We start from the raw sequence: 25837 nt of genomic DNA, 5'->3' as shown, positions 1-25837 counted from the left end.
GCCTTGATATCTTAAATTACTGTGTTAGTACCATTTTATTTTAGCATTACTCATAGTGTGAAGATTAAAAAAAATACATCACAAACATATTGGTTTCTTAATTACTATACTCAGTACAGAAATAATAGGATCTTATACATTTGTCTAAAAAGCTGAACATTTCTTTTTTTCATTTGCTTCTAGAATCAAAGAGGAAATATAATGGAAGCTTATGCCATTACCAAAGGAGTCTTGTTTCTGGTGGTAGCAGTAATTGGAATCCCAGGAAACCTTGCCATCATAGGGTCATTTTCTTGGATTGCACTCTCTACATTTAAACTTTTGCCAGTGGAAATAATTATCTTTCATTTAGCTCTTGCAAATGCACTTTTAGTTTTTACAAGGGGTCTGCCAGCAGCCCTGTTTATCTTGTTTGGAACAAGACTGAATAATGAAACAGGCTGCAGTATTGTAATTTATGTAGCCAGGATATCAAGGGGAATGGCAATTGGTTTAACGTGTGTCTTAAGTTGTGTGCAGCTTGTAACCCTTATTCCAGCTTCCTCAAAATGGGTTTATTTGAAACTGAAAGTCCCAAAATATATTTTTGCAGCTACTTTGTCTCTTTGGCCACTTTATATGATAATGGAAATTTCAGGCCTTATTTTCTCAGGTTCAGAAATGACCTCTAGCAATCCAGAGCTCATATTTAATTTTGGATACTGTCTTACCATATTTCCCACAGTTACTATATTTAACATAAATGGTTTCTTCTATTTCAGCCGTGACCTTATGATTGTATCATTAATGAGCCTTAGTAGTGTATGCATTTTATTAATTTTGTATCGACACAGAAAACAAGTAAATGATGTAAGAACCTCTAACCAAAACAGTGCTGTAGAGATTCGAGCAGCAAAAACTGTAGTGTCCTTAGTTACCATGTATGTTCTATTCTTTGGAGTCGAGAATACAATATGGCTTTATCAAATATCAGTTTCAAAATTTATTCATCCTGTGGTTTCTGATGTCCGTCATTTCTTTTCTGTATGTTATACATTTTTCTTTCCCATCTTAATAATTGTTTCAAATAAAAAAATTCAAAGCATTTTTAAATCTACAAGAAAAGCGTCCAATAATAATGGTTCTGTATTTTCTCTTCCTTGAATGATTTCATAGATACCTGTGGTAATATTAATATCAAAGCGAATATAAAACCAAACTAAAACATACTAAGACTCAAGGTGAATGTTTTAGCACTAGTCAGGAAAACACTAAGCCTTATGGGCATTTGGTCTGCTAGAAACATACTAGTTTTGAAAGGACTTCCATTGAACAGAAAATGTTTTTGCCATTTGGCAATTGATTCCATAGTGAAAAAACAGCAAAATGTCCCTTAGTCTGAAAAAGAAAATGGAATAGACTGGTGAGAACTATATAAAATCATATACTGAATGCAAGTGAAAGAAATGGAAGATACTGGTGGTCCCAACACTTGTAAAAGCTTTCTACCACATATACTCTTTGTTTGTCAGCATAAACGTAAGTTTAGCAAAACATGCAGTTTACATGATGTGGAGAGTAGTGGTGCAAAAGAGGATTCTGGGAATAGGAATTGTTTCTGAGAGGGTGGAGAACATCACACTGTACTATGGTAATGAAATGTTAGTATACTGGAATAATCCATAATATTAAAAGCACACCCTGACTAATATACTATGGGCCGGATTTATGAAGGCTTGCGCGGAGTCTAAGAGTAGTGTAAGACGGCAGACAGCCAATATGTCTGCCGAGCGATCCAGCAATAGCCGGCAGGGGCGTGCATGAGAGCTTCTAAAGCTACTCTTGCATGGACAGTGTTATGGTATGCAAATTACCTCATTTGCTGCTGAAAGCTATACAAATGAGGTCAATTTGCGATCCAGGAAACACTAACCTGTCCGTGTAAGAGTAGTGATATTTGTAGAAATGTACTCCGTTGGTAACGGAGTACCGTTCTGCAAATAGCTAAATGGAGCTATGACAGCTCCAAATAAAGGATGCATCTAGTTGAGGAAGCATGCCAATGGCCAAATATAAGGCCATTGGCATTTGCAAATGTTGTAAATCCTTAAAATCCATTTTTTTCCCCCGATCGCCGATGTTTAAGCATAGCGCAGTGCCGTGCAAGCATGCAGCACTTTAAATAAAATGAAAAAAAATTGAAAAATTGCCAAATATTTGCATTTTCACTAAAAAGCTTGTTCTGCCATGCAGGTGAATGGCAGGCTGAAAACAACATGGCCACTGAGTAGTGGTTGCTAAGGGGGGAAGCTCAGTGTGAGAGATGTAACCAAGAATTAGTAGGCAATCCTATGTAAATGAGGATAAAGATAGTGAATCCCAATTTTCCCCGGCATGTGAGCCATGTCCCTAGAGTATAAGTGTAGGAGTAGTAGAGAAGAAGATAGGTGACATCATGAGGGGGTATATCTGAAAGACTGTAAGCTTATTGGAGCACAGTGGCTGGTGTTTGCCCTGAGTTGCTCAGGATTGCAAGAGGCCTGTCTACAGTTGTTCTAGCTGAAAACAAGAAACCAAAGGTGTACGCCATGGATATTTCTGAAATTTCTTGCAAATGAGCACACAGCGTATGCGCGCGTGTGCACGCTTGTGGTGTGTGTGCCCGTGTTTGCCTTTCTTTGCGCGGCATTGCCCTGGGCGGAAACAGAAAGGGAAAAGGAAGAAAAAGAAGTAGTAGGAAGTTAACCAAGAAGAACTAGAAGAGCTGCCAGGTGAAATATATCAGAATCATCCAATTACACAGGCAGTAGACTAGCCCAGCCCAGCCCAGCACTTTAAACTCTGCAAAAATCAGTCTACCCTGTTTTTTCCCAAGAACTCTGCAACACTGCAGTATACAATGAGGGAAAACTTAAAAAGCGTAAGTCAGACAAAATGTTAGGGGCTGCTATTGCTATCATAAACCAACATGTGCAAGATGCTGAGGGTGGTGATGTTGTGAATGCTGCTGAGCAACCAACAGTGAGGAGACGGAGAAGAGTGTACAGACCCAGGGTAACCTACCAGGGGCTACATGAGCTGGAGATAGTGGAGCGCTATAGAGTGGACAGAGACCTCCTGCAGCAAATTGTTGAGCTGTGCCAGCCACGCCTCACACACAGAACCAACAGAGGGGAACCCATCCCAGTGGATACCAAGGTATGTGTTGGCCTATGAATACTAGCGACAGGTACCTTCCAGAGACCAACTGGTGATATGATGGGGGTTTCACAGGCATCAGCATCCAGGGTACTGCACCAGTTCCTGGATGCCATGTCAGCACTTGTCGGTGAGCGTGTATATTTCCTCAAGTCCCATGAGGCATTGGCCAGCAATATGCGTCTTTTCCACCAAATAGCAGAATACCCTGAGGTAGTGGGTGCAATAGACTGCACGCACATACACATTAAAGCACCACCCGGTGAGTGGGGTAGGGTCTACATCAACCGCAAGGGCTTCCCCTCCATCAACTGCCAGGTCGTGTGCGATGCCCAGGGCATAATAATGAATGTGTGTGCTGGCTGCCCTGGAAGCTATCACGATTCCCACATCTGGCATCTGACGCAGCTGTACCAGAGATTTGCCAATGGGGACATCCCTGATGATCACCTAGTGGGGGATGCTGGATACGCCCTGGAGCCGTGGCTGATGACACCCATCAGAAATGCACACACACCCGAGCAAGAACTCCATAATGAGGCACACGCACAAACAAGAAACATTACTGAGCATGTGTTTGGGATGCTCAAGTCATGGTTCCGGTGCGTGGACACATCTGGTGGAGTCTTGCAGTACTCACCAACTACATGTACCCAAATTGTCATGGTATGTGCCATGCTACACAATATGATCCTGCGAAAACAGCTGCAGCAGGAACAGCATAGGGCAGGGCCAAACAGCCCCCACCATTGCCAAGGCCTGCACAGGCACAGCGTGACTCAGAGGAGGAACAACCTGAGCCTGCCCCAGTAGGCAGAAGGTGGCATGCCCAGGTATGCCTTGGCCTTGGCAAAGAGGCAACGCATAGCACATACACTGACTCAGTAGGAACCCTGGAAATGACACCTCTCTCTGACTCGCACATGCAATGAAAGGGATGCCTAACTTGACACTACCTGTTCTCAAACATGTATAGGGAGTGTACTATGTGCATCTGACATAGACAGCCCTGCAGCACCACCTGAGTCACGATTGCCCTATTTTAAGCAATATAAAGCAATGTTAAGCACATTTTACCACTATTTAGCATATTTAAACACAATTGCTCAGAGCTGTGCATCGCGCTAACTAACGCAACGTCGGGCAACATTGAGCAATGTTGGGCAAAGTCGGGCAAGGTTGGGCAAAGTTGAGCAAAGTCAGGTAAACACGCTCACACCTGCTTTACTGTTCCTTAAGCAGTCTGGTCTGCCCAGCAGGAAAATAAAAAGCAGTGACAGGGATCAAACTCAGGATACTGTGCACTATAGTCACAGTACTGAACCACTAAGCCATGACAGCATTTCACTGGCACAGACACAGCAGGACAATTGTAGACCAATGCAAACACAAACAAATGTTGTATCATGCCCTCTAAAGAGGCATATGAGTAACTTCCCCCCAGGCCTATGCAGACAGATAACAGCAGGCCAGGCAGTGTGATGTGGGTTGGGTAGGCTATGAAGTCACAAACTAACAAACGTGAAATTGGAAGCTAAGATCTGTAGTACAGTAGCATGCCTCAAGCCAGTACGATAGGCAACAGTACAGACTAAAATGGAGTACCTGACATAGCAGTGCAGGCCTAGAAAATGTGCATGTCAGGTGAACCCCTCATCCTATGTAGACCCACAGTAACAATCAGGTGTGCTCCCCCGGGTAGAAATGTACAAATAATAGCTGTCCCCCCTATATGTAGAAATGTTGATAAGTCTATGCAAAGTGACTCATGGAAGCCCTGCAGGCACAGCGTGCTTCCTGTCGATGTACAACACAAAGGTGATTCCTGTAGTAAAAACCAACTTGATTTTTCACACACATATAGTACATATGTCCATACTGGGCATGCTCACACACTTAAACAAATTTAGCAAATTTCAGTCAGCAACATACTGAAAGGTCATACTGGGCGTGCTCACACACTTAACAAATGTAGCAAATTTCAGTCGGCCACATACTGAAAGGTCATATTGGGCATGGTCATACACTTAAATAAACAAAGCAAATGTCACTCAACAACATACTGAAAGGTCATACTGGGCATGCTCACACACATAGGCCATGTCTGAGTACAGCAGTGGGCCACACATATCTGGCAGTTGCAGTTCTTACCCCAGAAACTTGTCACTATTCACCAATCCTGCCTTGCGCACACAGTTATATGAAAACAGACCCATATAATATATTGGACTCCTGTCATAATCAAACTATGTACTACAAGTACTTAAGTTGTTCAAAGAAAGAGAAAATTCAAAGAAGATCAATAAATCTCCGATCAGTATCATCAATAAACAATGAGCACTCCTAACATTATCCAATCCGTGTTCTGGCAAAAATATTGTCAAAGAGTCCATAGAGAACCATGAAACTTTATTTCGCTATGTCATAAATATCAATGTAAACTCATATATGTTCTGAGTCAGTGCAAACTGTTAATGAATACATGTACATGACTGACATTGCCAACATGTTGTCAGACAGGTTCATAAATATTTACCCCCCTGTTACTGACAAAAGGGCCCATTATCATACCTGGAGATTGTGAAAACCCAGAAATCACATATACAATGGTTAAACAGCTCTTTCCAAACCTAAAAACACGGCGTCTATGGGATGACATAGTTTCCCTAGCTGTGTCATATGTGAACTCTAAAACAAACAGACCCTGCACCTGAACAGTCTGTTGAGACTCACCCTCTAAACAGGATATGAAACTGTAGAATGGGTTACAGCAATGTTTGGCACACTCCACAAGTGTTGGTGCACAACAGACCATGGGAACTATTATCTTATAAGCCTATTAAGCCTGATCTGCAAGGCCATGGAGTCCATCATGATGGAACTCATAAACAGAGCTATTGGGAGCCTACAAACACCCAACCCTACCCATTTTGGTTTGGTCAGGGGCAGATCATGGTTCCCAAACCTGCTAGACTGTTTTCAAGGCAGTCACCCAGGACATACATCAATGAAATGAGCTACACACGTCCCATATAGACCTTGAAAACCCTTTTCCAACATACCAGACACATGTCGTATCCACAAAATCAACAACCTGTGCATAAATATGTATGTCATCTGATGGATTGCCAACTGGGGCACAGATAGATCCCACAAGGTAAGAATTGTGGTCTCCTGTTCAAGCTGGTAACAACTGCTGTCCACCATGGCTCAGTGCTGGGACCCCTCCTGTCTGGTGTATACTTTTCAGAAATACAGTCAAACACACAAGGGCTATGTTTAGCAAAGTTTGTGAATGACTGCAAAAAAGTTGTCATAATCGATGTTTGGGACAACAGAGACATCCTTAAAAAGGGTCTCAGTCAGACAGATGTGTCAAAATTATGGCCTCGAGCTACAGTCATACAAATACCACATAGGTGCCAACACCCTAAATATGCAGGTAATAATAAGGGATCTATGGACACGTGGATTGTCATCTCTACTTCCAGAAACACATTCACAAAGTGGTTAGAAGTGTTCCCACAAACTGCCAAGGTCTTTGCATGTAGGTCAAAGGAGGTTCCCTCTACTCATCAGTCATCAGACCCGTCAGATAGTACCACAACACACTTGCGATGAATCTAACTAGGCAACTTCAGCAGCTGGAAAGACCACTGAAGTACCTCAACAAGAGGATTACTGAACTCAAACAGTTGCCCCATGCAACAAGACTGAATTTAACTCGATCTGTACTCTGTTGCATACTGTCTACTCAGGAGATCTATGCCCAACAGACAGGTCCATGTCCAATGCAGAACTGATGTACATGCGCTATCTGAAGTAAACCCAAGCTCACTGTACCACATGCTCTAGGGATATCATCATCACAACATTAAATAGAACATGTTGGAGGGATACATTACTAACTCACAGACTTCCCTTGCTTTGGAACAGGCTCCCAACCGACATTAAGCCGAGTCCCTCACTGACACTCTTCCAGAGGAGCCTTGATGAGTGTATGTGAAACTGAACTGTCACACCATGGATCACTTCATCAGCTCTACTACACAGAGGCCTAGGGAACTAACTCCATGGGTGGTGATAGCTGCACACTCTGGCCATACTAATACATGCCTTCAGGCAGATAGCCTATTACCTACCTATGTACATATATATATATATATATATATATATATATATATATATATATATATATATATATATATATAAATAAATGTAGGGGGAACACAGTATAATAAGCCAAAGATGGATGGGCAGAGATGTGTGCAAGAGGGTGACTATGACTGGGAGCCATCCAGGACTGTCCCACCCAGCACACATCCCAATGGCACGAAAGACATGCGGTGCACATCTCTCCCACTGTACATAACAGCCACCAGTATCTGTAAGCAATACAGTGTATGTGGTCCATGTGCCTGCTGTACAACATGACTGTACAATGAAGTACACATCTACTATCTGTAGACATGTACCTGTCACATAGGTTCATATGTATGTAGTAGACTATCTCCACGAAGGCATATATCAGCCGACGCAAGTTGTGCAGCTTTCACCACACCATTGGGTAGTCTCTGAAGGCCTAGTTCTAATAGTTAGTACCCTAAGACCCTTTCTAGTGGGGCTGCTGATGTGATGCCTGGCATGAATTGTCTGCTTCTCATCCACTCATCAAGGTTCCAATTGAAGAGTGTCAGCGAGCGGTTCTGTCTGATGTACATTGGGACTCTGTTCTACAGTAAGGCAAGTGTCTGGGATGGTACTCTATCCCACCAGCATGTTGTATTCATCATTGTGATGAGGTTCATATCCCTGGAATGTGTAGGGTGATTCAATGTTGTTATCTGTAGATGGAGCATGTTCAACAGTTATGTGTTGGACATGGCTCTGTATGTTAGGCAGAGTGTGCCTCTGAGTAGGAAGTGCACTAAGAACAGATTTAGTTTTACCAGTTGTGTTGCATAACACAACTGTTTGAGGCCAGTAATCCTCTTGGTGAGGTACCTATGTGGTCTCTACAGCTGCTGGATATGCTAAGTCGCACTGTACTCAATGATGGGTCTGATTATGTAAGAGTAGAGTGCCAACACTACCTCTTTGGATCCTGATGCAAACCCTTTGTTGATTAGGTGGGCCACATAGGATCTCCCAATCACTTTGGCAACATGGTTGTCAAAGGAATGATGACTATCTACTTGTGTCCCCAGACCCTTATCACCTTGTCATTTTTAAGGGGGTAACACCTATGTAGTAGTTTGTGGGTATTTTGTTTTCAACAAAGAGGATCCTTCCTCCACAGTGAGCTTGAGGCCATGATTATGACGCCACACATCTGTCTCATAGAGTCCCTTCTGGAGAATATGTCTGTCTTCCGGGGAATCTATTATGGCAAACACTTTACAGTGTGATAAAAATAATAAAAGGTACTGTCAATCTTTCAACACTGTTATTAAATGAAGATCAGCTTGAACTATTAAGTAAGGGTATGAAATTCATACCCTATGCACAAGATAATATAGTACAAGCAATTACTGATGTAAAAATATTTGTAAGAAATCTAACATTAAAGTTGATTTTTAAGGAAACAACAGTTAATATATCTGCTTGTAAAAAATTAAGCACCTTTATATCACAGTTATGTCCTGTTGTAACTGCTTTTATGAATGTTGTTGAAAAAGATTTGAGGCAACTTTATTTAAAAAGGAGTAAAAGAAAGTTTTATAACTTATCTTATATGGAATATAAAGCACTTAAGCATCTTGAAAAAAACAATGATTTAGTTATTAAACAAGCAGATAAAGGAGGTGCAGTTGTAATAATGGGTAGAAGCAGATATATGGAGAAATTTAGAAGCATTTTATCAGATTCTTTAACTTTCAAGGAATAACTATTAATGAGGTTAAGAAATGTATAGTAGATGTAAATATGGTAATTTATGAATTACAGCTTAGTCAAGACATAACCATTAATCTTTTCAACTATTTCTCGGTACCTTGTCCTAGAACACCACAAATTTATGGTATCCATAAAATACATAAGTGTTTGGAAGACCCACCCCTCAGACTAATAGTCTCAAGTAGTGGATGGGTAACAGAACCAATATCGAAATATTTGCAGTTACAATTAAGTAAACATTTGAATAAGTGTCCGAGCAGATTAAGACACTATTCATTTTCTAATTGATTTATATAAGTGGCATGAAAAAAATGTTGGGAAATCTTTTGTTTGTGACATTAGATATTACGTCATTATTTACGGTAATCCCAAATGAATATGGTTTAGAAGCTATAAGAGGCTTCCTTAATAGTGAAACTGATATGCAAGCATGGGAAATAGAAAATATTTGTGCATTGTTAGAAGTGGTGTTGACAAAGAATATTTTTTTATTTTTGATAGAAAAACATTTCTGCAACTAACTGGGGTAGCAATGGGCAACCCAGTAGCAAATACTTATGCGAACTTAGTGCTGTTTCAATGGGAGAAGCAATTTATATTTAATAATGATAATACTTTAAACACTAAAGTTAAATTCTACAGAAGATTTGTAGATGATTGTTTTTTTCATTTGGGATGGTAATACTGAGGAACTGGAGAAATATATTGTGTATTTAAATGCCACGATGGATTTTTTAAAGTTTAAAATGTCTTACTCAGTAGACACTATAGTGTTTTTGGACATTCATTTATACAAGAAAATGAATAGGATAGAGTCCATGATATATAAAAAGGAGGTAAATGCTAACAGATATGTTAGAAGGAATAGTATGCATGCACCACATACTTTCAAAGGCATTTTGAAAGCACAATTAATAAGGGCCAGTAAACTCAATACAGAATATGATAATTTTATACTCCAAGCAGAAGAAATGAAGAAAAAGTTTATAAGAAATGGTTATTCACCTCAGTATGTAGATGCCATATATGAAGATGTAAAATTAGGAAGGAAGGATAACTATAAACCAGTCTTTGGTAAAGGCTTAATGCAACCAGTACAAATCTCAAATGTAAAAGATAAAATAATTAGGTATATAACTACGTATAATGCAAATACTAGCGATGTATGCAATATTATAGAAAGGAATTGGCTTATACTGCTGGCTATGCCAGAGATCAAAGAATTAATAGGTATGAAGCCTAGATTTTCATAGAAAAACTTGGAGACATTAAAACAGAAATTGTGTTATAAAGATTTTAAAGAAGGAAGAGTTGTATACCTACATAAAAATGCAACATCAAAATGTTATAACTGTAGTTGCTGTGCTGACATTTATGACTCAATAAATGATTTTGAGCATCCTTTTACTAAGGTGAAATACAAATTTAAATGTTCAGCTAATTGTAATACATTGCAAATAGTATATTTAGCAATGTGCACAGCTTGCACAGCATTTTATATTGGCAAGACAACTAGGAAATTAAGGGAACGTATTATAGAACACAAATCTGAGATTAGAAGAAAAGGGGTGACAAATGCATTAAGTAAACATATCATGGACAATTGTACACACACTTTTAAATTTAGGGGTATAGGTGTAGTAAATATAGATATTAGAGGAGGAGATATGAATAATGTACTAGAGTTAAAAGAATATGAATGGATCATTAGGTTACAAGCAGATGTCGTACCGGGTTTGAACAATACTGTTAGTATAAAACCTGTATTAGTTAAAAGGCAAAGAGAAAATATATAAAACAGCAATTTTTACATTTTAGTTTTATTAATAGATGATCTATATAATAACAGGGTATGTTTTACATAGGGTAATGTTATATAGGGTAATATATGAATAAATGTAAAAATGCTTTTAATGTTTTTTTAAAATATATATATATCATTTTAAGAATGGAATAATTTAAATATCTAATTGTTAATTAATATTGTTAGGCTGGCTGAATCATGTGATTTTACTAGAACCTCTATTTAATGTCTTGATGAGTTCCATTGTTTTTATGTACTGATAAAGGGTGGTTAGCCCGAAAGCTTTGCTTATTAAATCTTTTTTGGCATTTAAAGTGTATTTTTGGAAGAATTTTGAACAGTTTCACCAAGAGTTTAACTATTTAAACACTTTACAGTTCCCAGCAAACTTAGTCAACCACAACCCTCCTGTGTTGGCATGTACATTTTAGAAGTCTATACCAAACAGGAGGGACCCCAGGACTGAACCCTGGGGGACACCAGTCATTACCGGTGTAGAGTCTGACATGTAGCCAGCAACTCTTAATGTGTGGGCTCTATCTGTGAGCCAGTTTGCAATCCATCTTGTGATGTATGGATTCATGGCCAGGTTGGTGAGTTCATCTATGATACCTGACTGGGAAATGGTGTCAAAAGCCTTAGCGAGGTATAGGTAGGCTATGTTGAGCTCATTTCAATCATCTGTAGCCTGGGTAACTGTCAAAGAAATCCTTCCAGTTCAGGAGGCATGGTCTGCATTTGATGAAGCCAAACTGGGTGTGCTCAACTGTGTGAAGGTTCCCAATCTCTGTATTGTTGACTTCCATTATGATTGGCTCCATTGCCTTGAAGAACACACTCATCAGGCTCATAGAGCATGAATGCCAAGGGGTTTTTGTGGCCCCACCACTGTGGAGTGTGAAGAACATTGCTGTGCAATATTCTATGGGTACATATCCTGTAGAGAGCATGTAGAGAGAGGTGTAGGTATCCTTGATGAATATGGATACATCCTCACCCTATGTGCTATGATTCAGGTTCTGATGCTGGAAGGTATGGAATGAGTAGTATCCTGGTAGTGCTGATGTGCTGTCTGGAGCCTTGAACTAGGTTACCGATACTGCACAGATATCAATATTCTCCATAATGAAAAATGCCTCGAGTGTGTGCATCTGGAGGCTGAGACTTCTGGCAATGAGTAGCATTTAGCTCACTTTGTGGTTATTTGTGTTGGTTACGGGGTTTGGTTTGTCCTGCGTGACCGGTGTTCCACACCTGAAGTCAGCGCCTCATTGGTCCCACCTGACCATAAGCTAATTACCCTACATATCCACATTCTAGACCCACACCCCCATTAAGGAATCCATGTTAAAAAATGTCTCCAAAGCCAACTTCATGCTTCTTAAGACAGAAGTGCTGAACTGCAGGACACCCATGCAGATGGACAATACAGTTACGACTACTGAATCCTTCCCAATTGCACTTTATAAGCACTTACATGACTGTATGCATCGTGCTATCCCAAACAGAACCAAGACACTATCCCCCAAGAAAAGGAAGCCAATCTAGTGTTCCCCTGCCATAAACAAACTGCACAACAGAAGGAAGAAACTGTTGCAAAAGAGGGTAAAATCCCATGAATGGAGGAGCTCCATGGTCAACATCAGTAAGAAGCTGTGATCCCTGATAAAATCCTCCAAGGCTAGTTATGAAAACAAAACTGACACTGATTCTAAAGACAACCACAAAGCATTCTATAGCTATGTCAAGAATTTCAATGGCAACACTCAGATCTACTCTGAGTTACAGCACAATGGCACTAAATATACAGACGCAACTGATATTGCTAACATCCTGGCAGATAGGATCAGTGCTAACTTTACCCCCTCTCACCCATGAAAGAGCACATCTCTATAACAGAAGACTGCAACGTTGCTGTCATCATGGCTGCACAGGTAAAAAACACACTCCGAAGCCAGGAACACAGCATCCATGGGACCAGATAACTTCCCAGGCTGTGTTCTACATGAACTACAGAACGAACAGGCACCACACCAATGTACCATGTTCAGTCATAGCCTCACCTCAGGCTTTGTGCCTGCTGAATGGCACACAGCGACGGTTATCCCACTACACAAGGGTGGAGACACCACGGACCCAAGGAACTAGTGCCCCATTAGCCTGATGAGCCTGCACTGCAAGGCCATGGAATGTATTATTATATAACTTATAAAAAACGACATTAGTAATCTCCAAACTTTGGATCACAACCATGTTGGGTTTGTAAAATGCAGATCATGTTGCCTAAACCTGATAGACATCATTGAAGCAGTCACCAGAACCGTAGACAAGGGTACGGTGGTTCACACAGCCTATGTAGATCTTGCCACGGCTTTCAACACCATCCCCCACTCTGGAATTATAGATAAACCCTCTAAACTAGGTATAACTCATTACAGCCGAGTGCTCCTGCAGACGTCTTCTGCAGTTAACTCCTACTGCTCCTCTAGGTATCAAATATCGATTGTTCATATTTGCATTAATAATTCCAAAACCGAGGTTACATACAAGGTACCAGGATATTTTGTCTTGAATCATATGTAATGACAAACACAACTGTATTGATTCGTAACAATTTCCACCACAGCAATCCAAGGATGCAGGAACACCAAACAGGAAGATTTAATTCTTTTATTCCACAACGACAACCACAGACTAAGCGCTTTCACCAGCCAAGCTGGTATCATCAGAGTCTGTTTTACAACAATTCATTCACACTTAAATACACATCCACACACCCTAACTCACACAATCAATCAATTATCCAATAAATTCCTTAAAGGAATGTCCTTCACAATAGTAAAAATAAAATTGTTGGTAAAAATACATAATATACAGTTTTGTTGACCCATCTACACATGAAAAAACAGTTAAACATGAATTGACCATAATGCCAATCCCACAAGGTTTGAAGTTTGAATTTAAAAATCAAAACTACATTTTATGTTCATACTACATAAATGAACAATTTATAAAAATAGTTGTAGTTTGTCAACAATACGCTTACTCTATATTGTTTAATGTATGACACACACCTTAAGCATTTTATATTGCACTGGCTCTCAGCTTTAAATGAGGTTTTAAAGAAATGTGGTCATTTAAACCTGGAAATCTGGTGGCATTCAATCTCATCTGCCACTCAGATTCCAGCACTGCCACCCTATTACTGATGTCACCAAAAGAAAAGGGCATCACCCTATCTATAATAAAGAACAGAAATCTAATAAAATTACCACATACCCTGCTATGCAAATACAAAGCATTGTGTACATCCCTGTTTCTTATACATCTGTTGTGTTCACAAATTCTATCCCGTAACTTACGGGTAGTCATACCAATATAGTATGCGTCACAGGTAGCACACGATGCTATGTAGACACAATTTTTTGTGTTACAGTTGCACAGACCAGGGCATGCTAATGTACGTCCGTAACTCGCTACACAAATGTAACTCCCTTCAGCTATATATCTACAGCCACTACAATTGCCACATCTGCTCATCCGGGATCTAAAATATCTCTTGTCCTCCCTTTCCAAAATATTTTTAATGTTATTCCCCTTACTAAAAACAATTTTGGGACTTCCACCCAACAAATTCCTAGTTTGTGTGTTAATACAATGATCCCAATTGGTCCTTATACTATCACAAAACTCATTAGCCTTATCGTTAAACCTTAAAACAAAGGCAAGGCTATCCTTCTTTGAACTAGTCACTTCATTGTTTATTCCTTGTGTTAATGCTATGTTGTCCATGCCCTTAAGTATGGGAATATACAGGGTTTTCCTTTTCCTATAAATCTCTTTTTTAATTTTCAATAATAAATTCAATGGGTATCCTCTCCATGAATAAACCTATCAAGGTATGCATCTCTTTCTTAAACAGTTCATCACTGCTAACCAACCTTGATAGTCGGACCATCTGCCCTTTAATCACCCCTTTCCTCTGATGGAAGGGGTGACAACTTTTAAAGTGTAACATAGAATTGGAGAAACTTGGTTTTCTAAATATATTACTCACAAGTTTCCCTTCTTGCTTGAAAATGGAAATATCTAAATAGTTAGTAGACATCTTACTCCATGTATATGTGAATCTAAAAAATTCCGTAGTGTGATTGATGTAAGCCATGAAATCAATGACTTCACTTTCACTACCCTTCCAAAGGATCAGAATGTCATCAAGGAACCTGTTGTACATTAAAATATGTTCCTTGAAATTTGATAACAAAATGTGGCATTTCTCCCATGACAGAAGGACTAGGTTGGCGTACACCAGGGCACAACGGGCCCCCATCGCCACCCCTTTTATCTGCTGATAAGTTTCTCCCTCAAATGCCAAATAGTTGTTACTCAGTATGAATTTCATAAATTCAACACATATGTTTAGCCTTTCCAAATCGAAACTTACACTGTTCAATAAACTGTCCTGAAATAATTCTAACCCCTCATTGTGGGGGATAGTTGAAAAAAGATTCACCACATCTATGGTTAAAAAACCATAGGATTCGACATCCACCTCACTTATTGCTCTAAGTCTCTCCAAGCAATGCCAGGAGTCTTTTATAATGTGAGGTGTATCCGAAAGTGCCTTCTTACAAAACTGGTCCACAAAGGCTGCCATAGGTTCTGTCTTGGACCCCCTTGCCGAAACAATGGGTCTAAATGGTAAATGGTCAGTACCTTTGTGGACCTTGGGGATTCCAAATAACTTTGGTATTTTTGGAAATTTTACACTTAGGTAATCATACTCATCCTCATTTATGGCCCCTTGATACATTGCATCCAATAAATATAAATCAATTTTACTGTATGCTCTATTAATTTCATGTCTTGACACCATACTATAAGTGTCTTCATCACCTAACATTTTCATCATGATCCCATTGTAGTCCATTTTACTCATAATGACCATCCCACCCCCTTTGTCGGGGCGCATACATCTGTAATCATTGTTCACAGTTAACTCGTGAATAACCTCTCTTTCTTTAACTGATAAATTACCTTGTATCTGCTTTTGTTGAGCACATATTCTCCTGAAGTCACGTTCAACCATTTGTTCAAATACATTTATTTCAACATTTGTGGGGGGCATGAAAGTACTCTTCCTTTTCATAACTATTGTGTCAACTTTGGAATCCAAGGTTCCTGCCCTCAAACCTGTAGTTGAAAAATATAAGTGGAGGTTTAATTTCCTCGTGTATAACTTTAAATTGACTAACACCTGTGTGATGTCTAGTCTGTAACTCGGAACAAAGCTAATACCTTTGCAAAATAATTCAAAATGAACTGTATTGATATTTGACCTCTCTCAATGAGCATTTTCTAGAACTGTAAGGTGATAACTTCATTTTTTAAAGGCTTAAGCCAAACCCATTGGGAGTTAAAGGCACACACTCAAAAGGGCTGTACCGGAGGGAATGAGATAAATTGCTATGTCACAAGATGGGTTGCCAACTGGCTCACTGACAGAACACACACTGTGAAAGTAGCAGACTCCAAGTACGACTTTGGACCAGTGACAAGTGCAGTACCACAGGGTTCAGTCCTGGGTCCTGTTCTGTTTGGTATCTACTTCCCTGAAGCAAACTTTAACATGGAAGGTCTGTGGCTAATGAAGTTTCCAGATGACTGCAAACTAGGAGCCATGATTGAAACTACTAAAGATGTGGACATCCTACAAAAGGGCCTCACTGAGACAGATGTCTGGTGTTAAAGCCATGGCCTCAATCTCAATGCCAAAAAGTGCATTGTCATCCCCTTTGGTAAAACTCTGTAGCCATGAACTACAACATAGGCGGTAGTATACTTAACACTGAAAGTGTGATAAGAGACCTTGGGTCACAGGTGGACAGTGGACACACCTGTGATAATCACATCCCCACAGTAGTCAGGAAATCCTTCTACGTGGCACACCTCATCACAAAAGGTGTCTCATGCAGTATAGAAGAGGACATTGTTCCCCTCTACTCATCACTCACTTGATCCATAATAGAGTACAATGCCCCTTTTGCTATGTACCTCACAAGACATCTACAACAACTGGAAAGCCTGCAGAAATACTTTACAAAGAGCATTAGCGGCCTGAAAGACATGCCATACACAGACCGTCTCAAAATGCTCCAGCTGTACTCTCTCGCATATCGCCTACTCAGAGGTGATCTCTGCCTGACATACAAAGCTATGTCAAACACAGAGCTGTTGGACATGCTCCACATAAAACACTCACAATCCCTCTGATCTTTGGCCCCAAAACCCAGAGTGAAATACAAAAGGAAGGGGTGTATCCATTTACCTTATGGATACCCACACCTTCAGGTTAGTGGCACAGTATGAGGCCTTGGAGACCATGCACGTGCAACTAACATTGGGCAAAGCTGCTTATCAGATTGTAGCCCTACTACAGATCACCTACCTTGTCTCAGGAACCTTACTCAGTATTCCTGAGAACAGTGGAAAATATAAAGGTCCTACCAAACACCATTATATGAGGAGATTACAACTACCTAAACATTGACTTGGAGAATTACTCGTGTACAACGTCCTTTGCCCAATGCTTCCTAGAGTTTAAAAACTCAAATGCCCTGGAACAGCTGGTCACCATGCTCACTAGAGGTGACAACATACTGGACCTGATCATCACAAACATGGGGTACCAGTGTTCCTCAACAGAGATAAACCCCTCGCTGGTAATATCAGATCATAAAGTAATCACACTGGACATCCACATCATGCCCCCCCCCCCAGTCAAGGAAACCACTGTGAAGAAATTTTCAAAAGCAAACTGCACACTTCTCAAGACCAAAGTGGAAAGTTCCAAAGCCCCCTTGCTATAGGATAATGCTATACAATCTGCAGAATCATTTATAAGTGCATTCTATGAGCATCTACAGGGATGCATGGATCGAGACATCCCAAATAAAACCAAGATGCACTCCTCCAAAAATAAGAAACCAATCTGGTGGCATTGCCCATAAATAAGCTATACAACAGAAGGAGGATGATAGAGCAAACTTCACAAAAGGAAAGGCATCACTGATCATTATTAGGAAGAAACAATGATCGCTCATAAAATAATCCAAGGCCAGTTTCTAAAGACAAATTGTCAAGGAATGTAAGAATAACAACCACAAAGCCTTTGTTAGCTATACCAAACATTTAGGTGGCAATTCTCAAATATGCTGTCACCTACTGCAAAATGGCAAAAAATACACTGAACCAACTGACACTGGCCACATCCTGGTGGACAAGTTCAGTGCAAACCTCCCCCATCACCCCCAGAAGGGCCTGTGTCCATCCCAGAAGAATGCAGAGCCCCAGACTTCATGGACATGCAGGTAAAAACAGCCCTCTCCAAAGCTAAGAACACAGCATCAATGGGACTGGATGGTGTCCAAGGCTGCATCTTACACCAGCCCCAAAAGGAACTACACCCTCACCTACATTCACTGTCCAGACTCAACCTTACCACAGGCTATGTTCCCAAAGAATGGCATACAGCAACAGTCATCCAGCTCCACAAAGGTGGTGCCACAACAGAACTTGGAAACTATTGCCCTATAGGCCTACTCAGCCTGGTCTGCAAAGCTATGGAGCAAATTATCATGGAACCCATAAACAGAGACATTGGGATCCTCCAGACACTGGACTCTACCCAACTTGGCTTTGTTAAAGGCAGATCTTGCCTCCTAAACCTTGTTGACTTCTTTGAAACAGTTACCAAGTACACAGATGGAGGTGAAAGTAGTCCACACTGCCCACCTGGACCTCACTAAGGCCTTTGAAAACATTCTCCACTCTGGCATCATGGATAAGCTTACCAGCTTGAACATTAACACCTATGTCACAGGATGGGTGGCCAACTGGCTCACAGATCAAACACACATGTTCAGAGTTGCGGGTGCCATGTCCGACTCTAAACCAGTCACAAATGGCATCCCACAGGTCTTGGTCCTGGGACCCCACCTGTTCAGTAGATACTGCTTAGAGGTACAGGCAAGCACGGGAGGAGTATGGCTGAGCAAGTTTGCAGATGACTGCTAACTCTGGTCCATAATCGACTCTACGGCTGACACAGACATCCTCCAGAAGGGTCTTACAGAGACAGATACCTGGTGTCAAAACAATGCCCTCAAGCAGAATGCCAAAAAATGCATAGTCATCCCCTTTGGATAAAACAAAGTGCACACAAATTACCACATAGGTGGTAATCCAGTATGTACATAGAATGTAATTATGGACCTGGGGACCCAGGTAGATAGTAAACTCTCCTTTGATGATCACATTGCCAAAGTGTTTAGAAATTCCTTCTATGTAGCCCACCTAATGTCACCTAATGTAACCCACTTTGTTTAGTCTGATGATGTCACCATCCTACAAATATACCTGTGGAAAAAAGAACTCCCAGTAATCTGTACAGTGTGTTGTAAAAATGTGTAATGCTGTAGTGTCATAAAGTAGTTAAGTAGGGGTTGGAATCCTGCACTTGACAACTGTATGAGAGAGTGTGTGTGTGTGTGTGTGTGCTTCCTTGGAGAGGAGCAACCTTTTTGAAGACTACTGAAACACCTTAAAAGTGGTATACTCATCTTTGTCAAGTCTGATGATGTCATCATCCTACAAATATACCTGTGGAAGGAAAAGCTTCCAGTAATGTGCATAGCGCATTCTGTTAATGTGTACTTCTCTAGAATTGTTAAGTAGGGATTTGAATCCTGCACTTACCAACTGAATGAGAGTGTGTGCGTCTCTCCATGGAGTAAAGCAACCTTCTTGAAGACTACTGAAACACCTTAAAAGTGGTATACTCATCTTTATCAAGTCTGATGATGTCACCATCCTACAAATATACCTGTGGAATGAAAAACTCCCAGTAAGGTGTGTAGCGCGTTGTGTTAATGTGTATTCCTTTAGTATCATAAAGTAGTTTGGTAGGGATTTGAATCCTGCACTTGCAAACTGTATGAGAGTGTGTGTGTGCCACCTTGGAGCGAAGCAACCTTTTTTAAGACTACTGAAACACCTTAAAAGTGGTATACTCATCTTTGTCAAGTCTGATGATGTCACCATTCTACAAATATACCTGTGGAATGAAAACTTCCAATAATGAGTATAGCACATCATGTTAATGCGTGCTCCTCTTGTATCATAAAGTAGTTAGGAAGGGGTTTGAATCTTGTACTTACCAACTGTGTGCCTCCTTAGAAAGGAGCAACCTTTTTGAAGACTACTGAAACACCTTAAAAGTGGTATACTCATCTTTGTCAAGTCTGATGATGTCACCATCCTACAAATATACCTGTGGAAGAGGGACCACACAGTAATGTGTATAGCGTGTCATGTAAATGCATACTGCTCTGGTTTCATAAAGTAATTAGGTAGGGGTTTGAATCCTGCACTTGGTGACTGTATGTGTGTGTGTGAGACACTGCTGGTCAATATGATGTGGGTTTTGCTTTTACTACTGTATGACATATCACAATGACAACAGTATGTGCATTACATGTCAGGTAACTGTGCGGCAAATACATATACATACATGTGACCTCAATTATTTCAAAGGTGGGAACCCTGCTTTCTCCATGAACACATCTGTTATCTTTGCCAGAGTGTGCTGCCACTTTCCAGACCTTAGGTCACATCTGTATGCTTGTGGCAAGCCTAGCCACTGCAATGATCCCTGGCCTACGTCATCTGCTTCACATACACTCATTACGGTTTCTATTGAATAGTGTGAGTGAGGGTTTATGCCTGAAGTATATCTGAAACCTGTTCAAAAGCAGCAAAGTCTGTCAAAGATGCCTATTTATTATAGGTGTGCAACAACCTATGTAGATATGCATGCAGACCCCTTATTGCTTATGTGATCCACAGAGGGATTTCCAAAACCCTTTGGAAATGTGATTATCAAAGGAGAGATGACGTAACACACAGCTCTATGTATACATCGGTACCTGTTCAACATTTTGGGGGCTACTACCTATGTGGTACTCTGGGGATACTATGTTTTGTAAAAGTGGATGACTATGCTTTATTTGGCTTATAGCTTTACAGCATGGGTTTGACACCAGGCATCTGTCTGTATGATACCCTTTTGGAGGATGTGTGTGTCATCTGGAGAATGCATTATAGACCACAGTATGCATTTCCAAACATGGCCAGACATATCCCTACTGTGTTTGCTTGTACCTAAGAAAGCTATATGCCAAACAGGAGTGGTCCCAGGACTGAGTGCAGGTGAATACCACTAGTTACTGACATAGAATAGTACTTGAAGGCTGCAAATGTTACTGTGTGTCCTACATCTGTGTGTCAGCTGTCAAGACATCATCTAACAATTGTTTATGGTCAGGCTGTTGAGGTTATGTATACTACTAGAATGCAAACTGATGACAGATAGTAACAGTATCACCCACAGCACAGTGTCAAACTGTGTCATACACACATGTGTACTCAAGTTCCAAAATGTGTGTAGTACAATGCATACTGGCCAGCAATAGAAACTATGGAGTGTTAACACTGTCTAATACAGGGCATGTCACCTTGCCCATGTGTCCAATATGCATGTACATGCAGACAGTGCACCTCAACCATGTTCACAAATGTACACCTGCAAATCTGTGCTGCACACATCCCACACTTACTGTCCACTCTCTAACACATGCTGACAAAACTACACACATCAGCCAAGTGGCACATGGGCAGACAATACACAATTGGAATAAACACTGGTGTAAACAATACTACATTGATAATTATAGTTTTAATGCATCATGCCTGCTCAGCTACACCTTCAAGGATATCATTACACTTTACAGCTGACAACATGCTAACATTGCTATTCTGTTATAAAGTCAACCTGTGCATCAGCACCATGTTAGCCTGTTCCTGCATCAATGTTACAGATGACAGGAGGTGGCACAGGTTTCATCATATGCACAGGGTGTGTTGGTGGTTTGCCAGAGGTCTACATTGAGCCATACAATCGACATGTGTGTGTGAGTGTGTGTGTGAGGGCCAAGAGTACTATTATGGGCCAATGTGGATGTAATGTGTGCGGGTATGTGTTTGCCCTAGGTGTCTGGTTTATGTGTGTGTGTCTGCATGCACACAGTTGCACCATGTGGCTGCCATATACAGTGATTTGTGGGACAGCTACAGACTCTACCCGAGTTTGACATATGTACACTGGATCCAGGTCCCTGCTGGGACTGGCCAGAGCCACGTGCACGTGGTCTTCTAGGGCAGTCTATGGACAGCCCACCCCAACATTGCTGGGGCTGGTACTGGCACTACAGGATCAGCTATGACTTGATGGACATCCACGGTGACTGCCAGCTGATGATGTTGCTGGCATATGTCCATGTCAACGTCTCAACTGTCCTACACTTTCCTCACACATGTACATGACATTGCGGAGGACATCTAATGTCTCACCCCAACGTCTATCAATGACCTCAGTGTAATTATGGATGGCACCTGCTAGGTCACGGATACTGTCATTTAAAGAGGTGTTATGAGACCTCTGTACCCTTAGTCTCTCTCTGGTGTACCGCCTCATATGTGCCTGTGCCTCCATGACAGCCTGGAACATGCGTGTGGTTGTAAGAGTTGTGGCACATCTGCCAGGGGCATGATGACCAGCAGTGCTTTGACGAGAACCCCTGGACATCTGGCTATGTGGTACCATTCCAGACATCTGGGTATGGCTGCTATGTCCTGATGCATGTTCCATAGATACCACACTGTCCTGGCCATTGCCGACTGTATACTGTCCCTCTGCTAAGGGCATTGGTGATGATGGATGTACAGGCAGTATGACTGTGTGCAAGGATGGGGTGGAGACTTGTGTACTGTCAATTGGTGTCCCAACAACAGACCCTGACAAACATGCCTGTGCCTCAACACACCTATCCTCATTATCACTATTTAAAAACAACAATAAGGCAGAAAACTCCACGTAGAGCCAATAAAATGTTTATTCGATAAAATACACAGTTAAAATAAGCGCTTTCAGGCCATATGCCCTTCATTAGATAGCAGAACAAACTAAGAAAATCACTTTTAAAATATCAAACAACCTATCACATTTCAGTATTTTACCCTCCTTTTCTTAAGGATGGGTTTTAAAGATACATAAGCATTAATACCTGGTGGCTTATCCACCCCTAGCCTCAGTATCCACCTAGTCTCTGCACACTCTGTCTCATTAAACAGGTTGCCCTCCCTAATGTTGGGAGCGATAACTTGTATGGCCATAAACATAAATGAATGACTTCCATTTGCTTTTATGTGTTGTGCCAATGCACTGTGTTCATTGCTGTTTTTAATATCTGACAAATGATGAAATATCCTAGCCTTGAACATATTATTGGTCTTTCCCACATAATATGTGTCACAGTTTTGACAGACTGCTAAATAAATCAGATTGCATGTTCTACAATCAGCATAGCCCTTAAATATATATTGTTTATTGGTCCTTGGATGCACAAAGACCTGGGTCTGTAAGATAAACCTACATGCCTTACATTGATGGCTAGGGGCGGATAAGCCACCAGGTATTAATGCTTATGTACCTTTAAAACCCATCCTTAAGAAAAGGAGGGTAAAATACTGAAATGTGATAGGTTGTCTGATATTTTAAAAGTGATTTTCTTAGTTTGTTCTGTTATCTGATGAAGGGCATATGGCCTGAAAGCACTTATTTTAACTGTGTATTTTATCGAATAAACGTTTTATTGGCTCTACGTGGAGTTCTCTGCCTTATTGTTGTTTTTAAGGACTGATATTGTTTTGGCAGAATACCTTAGTGCAAAGAGATTTTTTCTTTTTTGACATTATCACTATTTGTGTCAGTGACATCAGGTTCCCTGCTGCACTGAACCAACCCAACCTCAACATCTGTGAGAGTAAAACAGGAAACACACTTTAAGACCTGTACACGATGTCAGAACACATGAACACATGAACAGATGCACACATGCACACATGAACACATGGACACATGCACACATGCACACATGCACACAAATACACTCCTCATTAAAGCAGACACACACACACACACACACACACACACACACACACACACACACACACCACCAGCAATCTCAGAACATACTCAATAGCAGTTTATAGTGGGGTACAGTATCACAAGCCAAACAGTCATATCACACATGTCAGCATGCAGGACATGTGTTGCTCAACAGCATGCAGTGCGAGTGTAGACAGTCCTTGTTACTAACAGTATACATGGCTTTGATGCATGTGTTTTGTTGTTCAGTGATTGGCCTCCCAATGGAACGCAATGTATACATGGACACAACATTGCTGTGCAAGTATTAAAGACTCTTTAATGTACTGTGCAACATCACTCACAGGTATACATACCATGGTTGGATGTGTATCTGTGTGTCACATAGATATCCAATTCTGATTAGAGCCTCTGTGTCTTTAGCAAATAATTGTGGACACAGTTTTAGCTCATGCATGATGTGTATACACACCAGATCAGTGGTGCATGTATAACTGATGGAATACCATTGGTCCACATAGCCAATATACAGTAGTTATGGTGAGTGTAGATCATATTGTCGACATGCCAGTGTCATCCATGACATGGCATGCTAAAACACAACTACATATTTGAACATCACACATACCCAATGTGTGTCATATGACCTAGCCACTCAATAGCATTACAAGACATATATGTGTCAGTTGTACAAATGGTGATTGGTATGCATATTGTTTATAGGTGCATATGTTTGTACACACACAACATTGAGATGTATAGCAATGAAATCTATGTGTAGTACTGTGGTTACAATAACTAGATGGGGTGTATACCATAAGTCATCATCATGAAGCACCATGTGGTCACTCAAGGCTACAAATGTGTCCCAAACCAGCACCTATCTTGCTGTACCAAAACTGCCCTACCATGGCTACATTCACCATTTCACAGCCAGATGTTACATGGGTTTGTAAGGAGGCCAATAAGGAGCATTGCCTAACATGAATGTGTTGTGTGTTGCAGAGTGTATCACTGCCCCATGATAGGCCTCTACCCCTCAGGTATATTATGTGTGCTGTGTGGATGACATTTGGGATACTGGAGTGTGACTTTACAGAGGGTTTGTGAATACTTCATGTGTAGCATGTTAACATGTTCTGTGTAGGACATAGTTGTGTATGTTGTGTGCATGCGTATCGACTCTGCCTATCCAATGGTCACTACGGTGTAGCCACATTTGTTTGAGATGGTCTGTGTATTGCATGTGTTTGAGGCAGCTAATCACATCACTGAGATGTGCGTAGTCTCACAGCAAACATGCACAGCATGCATTATGTGTAGGTGTGTTACATGTGTACATGGCCTACACCTTAACTATGACATGCACTTTTTATTTGCAATAATAAATGTAGAACACATTCACCAGCATGTGTCCGCTGCCTTGCTGTCACACCAGAGGGACCTACATGGATATGAGACAGTTTGTCAGTGGCGACAACTGTGGCATTGCTACTGTGGGTTTGCAATCTTACAGTAGTACAACAGTTTACATTCACAGGCCTACAGATTATGTTCCAAATGATCAGTATTGCACAACAACAGGTTCCACATCTTCTAACTACACAGTACACATTTCACATATGCATGATCTACCAATAGAGGTAACAGTAGTCTACAGATATGCCATGTTACCTGCATGCTCCATGTGTTCTTGCTGGGTGGCTCCAACCTCCACCAAGGTAAATGTCTGCTGTTGTTGTTGTTGGGCAGGTGCCACCAGGCTCAGGACCAGCTCCTCCACTCTGGTGAGGGGGGGATGGATGTTAACCCCACCATCTGTTGCAAGCTGTTGTCTATGGACAACAGAAGCACGCTGCCGGACATGTCTAAGTAAATCACTGCAGTGATGGCGT

The 25837-nt window shown here is 40.9% G+C and overlaps 1 protein-coding gene across 1 annotated transcript in view; it reads left to right on the top strand.

Moving 5' to 3' along the window:
• The first annotated feature begins 201 nt into the window (after positions 1–201).
• Positions 202–25837, top strand: part of LOC122806012 (olfactory receptor class A-like protein 1) — a 32989-nt gene continuing 7353 nt past the window's right edge. The window contains exon 1 of the mRNA XM_044076253.1: positions 202–1023. Within this exon, the coding sequence (XP_043932188.1) occupies positions 202–1023 (822 nt within the window). The remainder of the gene's footprint in view (positions 1024–25837) is intronic.

Source organism: Protopterus annectens, chromosome 7.part0, assembly GCF_019279795.1.
Source record: "Protopterus annectens isolate FY-2018-M chromosome 7.part0, PAN1.0, whole genome shotgun sequence".
NCBI classification, from domain to species: Eukaryota; Metazoa; Chordata; order Ceratodontiformes; family Protopteridae; genus Protopterus; species Protopterus annectens.
The sequence above is the reverse complement of the archived record's forward strand: the minus strand, read 5'-3'. Positions and strand labels throughout refer to the sequence as shown.